Genomic DNA, 10,856 nt, shown 5'->3' on the forward strand with positions numbered 1-10,856 from the left:
TCATTCAGTATTCACCTAGCTTGCCATCCACTTTCTCTTCATATTCCTGGAGTACCCGACGTTGTCCAGGTTTCCATTATTATTCATAATCATAGTTACCCTTCCAGGTTACCTGCGCTTGGTATTAAATTATGATTTCAGTCACCCGCAGGCGGCGGCTTAAATTTAAGCCGAGACTCAAATATGGTTGGTTCCACATGAAATCGTATTCAAAGTTTTAAGATATAAGCTGGCACTCAATTGAAACCGGGTTTTGGGGGATTTGAGACGTTGCTCAAATTCATTAAATTCGGACTCCTGGCACATATATATTTATAATTAATTAATTAATGAAGAGATAATTATATGGATTTGTTACCCATTTTCATCATTTTCTCCATCTCCGATTTTCTCTTTAAGTCCTTTAATGCTGGGAATTATCGGGAAGAGTAAAACATTATTTAAATCCTTGCATCAGGAAACACAGAGAAAGGAATTGAGTCTTTGCCCCTAAATCAGAGTTTCTAATCCCTATATCTTTGCAAACTGATTGTGTCAGCCTTTGACATTTTAAAATCGGATTATTTGATCTATATCAGAATTTAAAATTTGAAATATCTAACATTGCATAGATATAGGGATGAGAAGATCAGAGTTTGTGGTGAAGACTCAATTCCTTTCCGATTGGTTTTCAAGATTTAGAGATAATACATGAATCTAAACATAAATACTATTTATTTGGTTTAACTGAGTACAAAACATTTCCTTAGATAATACATAGATAATTTATGTACAGTACATAAACACCAGCAACTGAACATGGGGCTAGTTTAACCAGAGCAGGGGCCCTCAATTATCAAAGTTATGTTGATGGCCCTTGCTCAGATTAAAGATTTAACACTCGTAGAGTGAATAAATAAACGTAAGAAAAATTTACCCTGCGCCCCCGAAAGTATAAATTTGATAACTATGTAATTTTATTATTTAGAAAGCTAAAAACATATTTAAAATAAACAACGAAGAGATTCCGACAACTGAGCAGGATTATAAAATAATTGACTAGAGACTGTAACACCCGAGACAAAATCTCCTTTTTCTTGCCAGGAGAATGTTTTACGAATATCACGACAAATATTCAATTAACAAAGGTACAAAAACGTATGTCGAGAATTTAACAAGCCTGACATTAATGAAATCGTATTGGTTGTGCAACCCATTCTTAACATCTTAACTCCAAGATATTTTTTGAACAAACTCAAACCATTGTGACAAAATCATTATTAATAATGTCATAAATGATCATTGACCGTATAGCTGAACATGTACAGTGTACATAGTACACTGTACTGATCCTTCAATGAACATTAAATTGCTTTTAAAGGATAAAGTGACATTGTAGTAAACCATGATATTCTTTAATCAAGTCTAATTTCTTCAAGACATGTTACAATACTTAGGAATAGAAAAGAATGTAATGTAAGGAAAGTTAATTGCAGTTGCGTATACTCTGCATACATATTGAAACCAGTTCTCTCTGGGCGGAATTTGTAAACAAGAATAGATGTCTCGGTGTTCGTTTAGTGTCTGAGGAGGTTAAAAGCATTGAATTTTGATAATTTTGATAATTCACATAATAGTTTTCTATGACCAGAATATTTCATTGATTATTTATGTGAAAGATGGATCCCATTTCAGGCTTCGACATCCGTCTTGTGTTTACATTACCGCCCAGTGACAGTACACTGCAGTACAAAACATGCGTACACTTCTGAAATAACTTTCCTTGCATTAAATCCTTGGAATAGGCAGCTCTCAACTTGGACTAAAATGGCTTGTGTATTGAATCTGAATCATTTATGACTTTTCTATGATATGAGATTAATTTTTGTAATGGGCATAATCATGATTTATCATGTAATTATTCATGATCATGATATTGCATGATATGGTCAAGAAAAGGATCTGATATTTAAATAGAATCTTGAGCTCTTCTCAGGCCTTTATCAGGATCCGGATTTTTCTTGATATTAATCATTCTTCTGATACCCAAGATCATGACTTTTCTCAAGATTCAAGACCTTATTTCTCACAATACCTGTCCAATATCATGCTTTCTCTTGAGATCTGACCAAGATCAAGATTTCTCCAGATATTTGTCCAAAATCATGAATTCTTCTGATATTTGAAGAAGATCATCTTGATATCTGTACAAGATCATGAATTTTCCTGATATCTGTGGAAGTCTATCTTGATATCTGTCTAAGATCATGAATTCTCCTGATATCTGTGGAAGTCTATTTTGATATTTGTCTAAGATCATGATTTCTTTTGTTATTTGTGGAAGATCATTTTGATATATGTCCAAGATCATGAATTCTCCTTATCTGTGGAAGTCTATCTTGATATATGTCCAAGATCATGAATTCTCCTGATCTGTGAAACATCTTGATATATGTCCAAGATCATGAATTCTCCTGATCTGTGGAAGTCTATCTTGATATCTGTCCAAGATCACAAAATCTTCCGGTATCGGTCCAAGTTCACTATTTCTCATAATATCTGTCCAAGGCCTTGATTCTCCTGGAAATTACATAATTTCTTACGATTTCCGTTTTTTAGCTTAAACTTTCGAGTATCTTTCATTATGCTTCTTATTTCTTGTCCAAAGACTTTGAGTAAGGACAGTCTAATACGATCGGAAAATTAATGTCTTTGGTTTCTTCTCTATATCTACAAGTCCGGAGATTTCTGAAGGAATGAATCTATTACTGAGTAGGTTGAGCTATGTTTAGTCACGTGTTTATATCGTACTGCATAATATCCTGTACGCCACTCTTCCTGCACCCCGGTACAGTTGGCAGCTGTTTGTACTTGGCATCATAAACAGCATCTGCAGCCTGGACAAAACAAGTAAAATTAAAAAACTCAGCTTGTGAATTTATACAGTCGTCGTCGGTCGTTGGTCGTCGTCCTCATCGTCGTCGTGTATATCAATCCGAAGAGAATGTGTCAATTAACAGCTTCTGCTTGTTCAGTAGCAGGGGCGTATTCAGGAACTTGTCAAGTTGCTATGTATAAAGACAAATACAAAAAAACGTGAAGAATAATGATGAATGAAATTTCCCGAAAAGAAAGGGAGAATATTTAGAATAAAAATCCCACTAATTAATTACAATTAACTAAACATATTTCATTAATTAACTAAACATATTTCATAAATTAACTAAACATATTTCATTAATTAATCCCATCACAGCTCAGGAATAAGGAAAACTGTGCGTAGAAAGCAGTTGTAAATAAATACTTTTGAAAAAAATACATATATACAAAATTATAATAAAAATGTAATCTTAAAAATTNTTGAAGGAGATGAGGGGGGGGATAATTTTCTAACGAAAATTTACACCACTGAGCAATTTAACAAAATAATACTTACATTCTCTGATCACCAGATAGCCCATAGTTAGAACCATTGTGTGTCCTAGTTAAACCAATATTAAAATAAACAAAATAAAAATAATTTTAAAACAATAAAATATAAAGGATATTTTAAAAATAATGAATAAATGAATGATACAGTAGGACCCATAAATCTGTGGAAAGTTTAACAAGAAGCTTGGAAATCTTGCTAAATGATATGGGCCTGTGAAGGGTTTTTATATTAATCGGGCTATTTTAAATCATGATTTGAATGTTAAAGTCGTCCTCCTTTTCCACAGTTTTGCGAGCCCCACTGTATAATAAAGTAATTTAACATTGTCTCTGCAGATAAAGGGATAAAAGTAAGTGAAAGTAAAAGGAAATTCCGGCCTTGGTTGAACATTTTGTTTTTTGTAAACTTGATACAATAGTACAGGGTTTCCCACCAAGTATGAGACTTAAAAAATTACATTATAAAATTTGTTCGATAACTTCTATATATAATTATATTGTTCCTTTAAACTTTTCATTTTTTTAATAAACTTCCTAAACAAAAGAAGATATTAATCTTTTCAACTTAAAAAGATTAATAGCTTATGACAGAAAAAAAATTAATCAAGTGATTTTATTTCCTTAAAATCTCATTCATTGAGGACTTCCCTGTATATATCGTACACATTGCATGAAGGAAGTGAGTAGGCCTGTATCACTGTATCAGCATGTTTTAAGATTATATCAAATATACTGGTCAGCAATATCAGGACATTAACTCCAGTTTACGATTTAGAAAATAATCAAATTTCGAAGAATTTAGAGAGAGCTTCAGATTCAGAGGCGCAACTAAAAGGGGGAAGGGGGGGGGGGTTAAAATGTCTGCCCCCCTCCCCTCCCAAAAGAATTGAAAAAGGATCCTTAAAATGTTTAACGTGAAAATTCCTGATTTTTTACATAACTTTAGAAATGCCAAGATTCCATTCTAAAAAATTCTAAAAGATATCCCAGTTGAGACTAAGTTGTGATCCGATTATTGTAAAAAAAAAATGCTGGTAAATAAAATATCAGTTTCCTGAGAATATATAATCTCCACAGTAGATATGTTTCCCGTTTATTGATAAACCCATTCCAGACATTAGAGTCAGAATCCGCTTAAATATCACTAAAAATAATTACAAAATTATTATTACTTTCATAAAATAAAATAAAAAATGTTTAAATGATAAAAAAAATAGGGTTAACAGAATAAATTAATTTTAATTATCTCTATCCAGCGAACAAAACCTTAAAAAATTGAGGGTAAAAATGACCTTTTATGAGGGAGAAAAATCACAAAAAAATATACTGCTTAAGTTAAAGTTTAAAAAACCCAATGGGGAGGGGTTAGTTCTATTTTACCTAGAGCTGGGAGAGCTGTAGTATTATCTAGTTTTGGTTTACAGGTATAGCTGGGATCTGCCTTAGGTAGAACTGTGACAAACATCGTCAGAGCCCTGAATCAATCAACCAATCAATGAATCAATGAATCAATGAATCAATGAATCAATCAATCAATCAATCAATCAATGAACCAATCAATCAATCAATCAATCAATCAATAAGAAATAAAGAATATAAATCTATCGATTCGTTGTTTTCAGTAACCACCAAACCAAAGCGTTCGCAGCAATCATGTGCACTGTAAAGAAGATTTAAATGTGCTATTTAGAAAAAAAAAAATTTCTAGTCTCTGTTACCTAAAGTCACTTTGAAAAGTACCGCATTTGATAATACTGAATTTTCATACAATTATTTTAATGTTTCTTCTACTAATATTGTACCGACATAAAATAAAACTCTATAAAAATAAAAGGTCAGTTAAAATTATGTTAAAAACAAAGCTGTACAAATCTAATTAGGTTAAATAAACTTTAGTAAAGTTCAGATAGAAAACGTGGTTAATATTTGTCTTAACTAATTCTAATAAAAATATTTAAAGCTCTGAAAAATATAAATATTGTCTGAAGGAATCAAGATGTCTGATGTAAAATGTGGTTTGTATGTAAAGTCGTTGTACAGGGGCGGATATAGGGGGGGGGCAGGGGGACATTCGCCCCCCTGAATTTGGAATTTTTAGTTCCTATTTCAGAATAGCTTCTCAATAGCATGCTTAAGGGAAAGAAACCCTAGTGCAAACAGGAAAAATATCTGTCTTAATAAAATATAATGTGTGAAAAGTTAAAAATCTAGTTTTTTAGTATTTAGTCATTAATTTTGACTCTTTTTGAGGCTTTTAAGTCAAAAAAAATTTTGCCCAGCGGCGTGATTTGTTCCGAATTGTGAAATTTTTGTTCCTAAAAAATCTTGCCCCTCCCTCACTTAAATCCTGTATCCGCCCCTGTCGTTGTAAGAGGATTTACCCCATTTGTTTGTTCGGTAGTAAGTAAAGAGAAACATTTAACTACAGGGTGTCCCACAAAATATGACAGTTTATGAACAGTTTAAAATGTCTGCTTCAATAAGTTGTTAAGCTGTCTGATACCAAAGAGCATATTGAAAAATATTATATTATAAATTCCAACAGATTTGAGTAAAAGATTTTTTAACGAAAAAAAATCTCCAAACAGTGTTTAATATCTTATGTAGTATATGGTTCAGAATACATTCAAAACTATTAACCGTCATGTCATGTTTCGTGGGACACGTCCTGTATCAACCCTGGCATTAACATCTGATATTTTACATCTTTAAAAAACAATTTAAAAGTTTAATTTGGAAGGGGATAAAACTTTAGAAATTTTTTCGATAAAGAAATTGATTACTTATCTCAATCTTAAGTTTCTTATCTATATATCTTTGCAATCTGTAACTAGGTGCTAACCTTGGATATTTCAACTATTTGATTATCAAAGTGGATTATCTTTAAACTTTAACGTCGAAATACGCACATAATTCTTATAGAATCTTTTATTTTCTGAATACAAATGTTCACAATTCCTTTTCACAAATTTGTTAAATGATTCATGTCTTTTTAAATTGTTGATTACTGCCGGAATTCGCAATTTTGAGCTTTTTACGATCCAATCTGATATGGGACACCCTCTAGTAAAGTGCATAGTTTAAAATACTGAAGTTTTACGACATGAAGATAAACAGATCAGAAATCTTAATTTGAGGCGAGTTATCAGTTTCTATAAAAGTACAAAGTATAACCTGTAGTAGTATAAACATCCCAGTAAGAACCAGACTCGACGTAGAATAATCAATCTAAACACAAAAAATATTAATAATAATAATAACTAGCTCGAGTCCCCGGCGTTGCCTAAGTTTACATTATTGTTCATATTCGAAGTTACTCCCGCTATTTACCCGCGCTTTGCATTGAATTATGATTTTAGCTGAAATGCCCTGTGCTTCCCGTGGGATTTCAAAACTTTCTAAAAATTTCTCTAGCCTATGTCACCCCCAGGATACCCATGGGCGCTCTTTCTGGACAGAGCGCTAAAGGCTAGGGGGCCAAGCGCCGCGGCTAGAACAGACGCTCTCTCAGTCTTCTATTTCAACGCAGCATGCGCGCGTAACTCCTTCGGTCTTCTGCCAATAATCTGTCATGTTACTGACGCACCATCCAGTTAAAAACAATAATTCTTAATGTAAAATTCAATGAAAAGAAAACATTGTTGACTATTCTTTTAACAGACGCACAAGAGAAGTGGTTTATCTTAGTTTACGTGGCCGGTTCAATTACTCCTTGCTGTTAATTAATTCTAGTCTTTGACGTACTTTTCTGGACCCGGCTATGTCAAGCATGATAAATGTTAAGCTCCAAGAAAGAAATTTAACACTTAAATGACGTAAACTAAAGTTGTATGACACAGATTTAACAAAAAAACACTTGTCAAGGTACATCTTTTTTATTTTCTTTGTTACATATATATATATATTAAAAGATTTCTAAAGAGAAAAATAAGATTATAAAACTGATTACTAAAAAGGATGAAACCTAGAGAATTAGAAGAATAAACAACATTTTTGGAAGATTTTGTCAGTTTTTTAAAAAATAAGTTGATTTAAAACAATAACTAGGATAATTAGAAAAACAAATATTGAGCAAGAACAAAAAATTCAGTTTTTAAATAATCTGCAAATTTTCTGTTTAATTTTCAGCAAAACTCCTGGAAACACAAGTCCCAACAAAAATTTGGGTCCGATCGGTTGAACCATTTTGACGTTTAGTATGCAGACAAACAGACAGATAAACCAAAGATATATACTGTTTAATAATTATCTCCGAATGTGGAGTGCTGAGTGCTTACCTATGAAAATGAAGCATGACGACTAAGAATGCTGAAAATGTGGAAACCATGATGAGTATCTCGGACACGTCGAGCCCCCACTGCTGGTAGGAGACGTTGTCCAGGATAATGTCGGGTAGAGGATCAGTCTCAGGAACACTCTCGTGGGTCACAGCCAGGGATGTTGTGGTCGCAACAAACCCAGAGGCAAGAAATAATCCTGAAATACAAAAGGATGAAATTTATTTCAAGCAAAACTTGTACAGGGTTTCCCCCTCAACGGATGAGACTGTAAAGTCGACCTGTAAACCATATAATAAGACGTCTGTCTTACATATAATCTTTTAATTGCTTATTTATCGATTTAAAAAAAAACCAGTTTAAAGCTGCAGGGAATCGTGAATATAAAGAAGAAGACAGTATTTATTCAATACAGTCGTCTCTGAAGTCTCATCCCCTGTGAGTGACCAAGTACTTTTTACCTGAAAAAGGGACAGTACACTTTACAACTTTAAATGAGAAACAATATAAGTGAGATTTCTAAATATCTTGAAATTGTTGAAGCCTGAATTTGCTAGTTTCTCTCCTGCTACGTAAATTTTAAAGAGAACCACAATTAAAATTAATCAATTTTAAGATAGAAAAGAGGGAATATTCCGTCATTTTTGCTCACATAGTGGTTTAAAGAGATAAGTTTTAAAAGAAACTTTCCCCGATTTCTCGAAAACGGTAATCAAAGTTTACCGAAAGGACCCTTAATATATATATAAAAAGTTTAGATTTCTCAACCCTGATATCTTTTAATTTACGAGTTCTTAGCTGTCGAAAAAAAGTGTGAAATGGAAAACTATATTTAAAAGTTTCTGAAAAATCGAAGATAAAGAAAGGTCTAAGCTCGGAAGGCGTGTAACGGGGTTAGAAGGAGTTATATTTAGCTCGACATTTAGAAGTTATACAAGTTGAAGTTATACAAGGAATTCAGATTTCATGACAACTCTTCTTATCACCCTACGTCACAATACTGTCCACTCAAAAACAAAGATTACATTTTTTTGAAAATAGTTGAAGTTGATAAAATACAAAAAAAAGTACATTTACTGTACTGCTGTGTTAGACCTCTAACACCACTCTCTGCTCTGTAGAGAGATTAGACAATAAACCTCAAGCTTAATGAGAAAATAATCCTTTCATCCTGGATACATACGTCATCATGTACATCATACTCGAACGTCATCAAGTACCTGGTCTTTAAACAATTATACGTCATTAAGTACATGATCTTAATACATGTACGTACGCATCATCATTCACACGGTCGTTATACATGTACACATCATCATGTACGTAATCTTTATTCATGCACACATCATGTACCTGGTCTTTATACATGTACACATAATCATGTAAACGGTCTTAGTACATGTACACGTCATTATGTACCTGATCTTTATTTATGTACAAATCATCATGTACCTGGTCTTTATACATGTACACATTATCATGTACCTAGTCTTTATACATGTACACATCATCACATACATGTACAAGTCATGTACTTTGTACGTACACGTCATCATAATACAATATACAATATATTCATTAAGATGTCATTCCCGAAAATATAAAGCACCTCTCTCAAGCATAAACAATGTGTGTGTGTGGGGGGGGGGGGATACAGATGTTTGTATATAAGATCAATAAACATGAAAGTTGTAAAATACAGTCAATATTTCAAAACCTTGCAAGAAAAAAGGCAGTACGAGAGTAATTTTTTATTTTTTTATTATTTTTTTTTTATTATTTTTATTTTTCCGCCCCCTGCGGTTAACCCTTAAAATACTTGGCGGTCGAAAGACTTGTCGGTGTTTAAAAAATATCTATAAATGCTCAGAAATTGTTGTTTTTTAAGCTCAACCTAAAACTTACATTTTAGAAAATCCTGTGAAAATTTTGAGAAAAAACCATGTGTCAAATCTTTTTATTTACTATTTGTCAAAAAGAAAAAGAAAATTACATTCTTACATTTTTCCGACCTTTTTGTTTAAAACCTCCCTCGCATCCCTAACCGTTAAAATTAGCTGTCTAATTTTTGGAGCTGGTCTTGAAAAATTGGGTTGTGATATATGATATATACATAGGACAACCTAAATCAATTAGTTATTAAGTATTAGAATAATAGGTTGTGAACCAGTTTTAACAGTTAAAAAAATGGTTGAAAATTGAAAAAGTTAAAAATAAAAGAACATAAAGAGTATCAAACTACAATATTCAGGAAATATGGATTAAAAAAGTTTAAAAAGTTAAAGAACAGTTTAAAAACTTGTAAGAGCCAGTTTAAATTAAAATTAATAGTAGATAAATGTAAAAAAATTAAAAAAATATTGTTTTTACGACGAATTTTAATATTAATATTTCTAATATATGTCTCACCCCAGATATAATAGAGTTGTCAGCCAGCTCAGGCCCATTCTGTGGTAGGGCATGGTAGGGCAGGCCAGGTTTACCAGCGGCCAGGGGGACACTTGCCCCACCCCCTTCTCCTACAGGGGGTGTGGCACAGAAACTTCCATAGTCACTGTTGGCACTTTTGCTGTCTCGATTCATCCTATAACATTTAAATAGTTAAATTATTTCATAAATAAATAGTTTGGGAACCCAGCTTTGCCTAAAAACTAAACTTGGCTAAATATTCAACTTGGAATTCTATCGAGTTCCTCGTTTAATCTTCGAGGTCAATCTGTCAAAGGGTTCTTGAACTATGATCATACATCCAAACAGACATATACAGACATACATATACAAACAGACATATACAAACATACATATACAGACAGACATATACAGACAGACTTATACAAACAGACATATACAGACAGACTTATACAAACAGACATATACAAACATACATATACAAACAGTCATATGCAAACAAACATATACAAACAGGCATATACAAACAGACATATACAGACAGACATATACAGACAGACTTATACAAACAGACATATACAAACAGGCATATACAAACAGGCATATACAAATAGACATATACAAACANGGCAAATATATATATTTACAAGCTTTGTTGCCCAGTCTAAGTTAGTCCCACCGTTTTATTCCTTTCTATTAAAAGAAAAAAAATTCCTAAATAATTATAATTTAAAATTTTAATTAAATTTAGTCAAGAAT

General features: G+C 32.4%; 1 protein-coding gene across 1 annotated transcript; it reads right to left on the bottom strand.

Moving 5' to 3' along the window:
* Window positions 1-3,337: 3,337 nt before the first annotated feature.
* On the bottom strand, window positions 3,338-7,916 carry LOC111696805 (phosphatidylcholine:ceramide cholinephosphotransferase 2). The gene is made up of 5 exons (XM_023466550.1): window positions 7,689-7,916; window positions 6,586-6,639; window positions 4,792-4,886; window positions 4,466-4,555; window positions 3,338-3,460 (listed from the first exon to the last, which is right to left on the bottom strand). The coding sequence occupies exons 1-5, from the start codon at window positions 7,736-7,738 to the stop codon at window positions 3,369-3,371; spliced, it is 381 nt and encodes a 126-aa protein (XP_023322318.1). The 5' UTR covers window positions 7,739-7,916; the 3' UTR covers window positions 3,338-3,368.
* Between the last annotated feature and the right edge of the window lie 2,940 nt (window positions 7,917-10,856).

Source organism: Eurytemora carolleeae, unplaced genomic scaffold (genome assembly GCF_000591075.1).
Source record: "Eurytemora carolleeae unplaced genomic scaffold, Eaff_2.0 scaffold72, whole genome shotgun sequence".
In the NCBI taxonomy this organism is placed as follows: Eukaryota; Metazoa; Arthropoda; class Copepoda; order Calanoida; family Temoridae; genus Eurytemora; species Eurytemora carolleeae.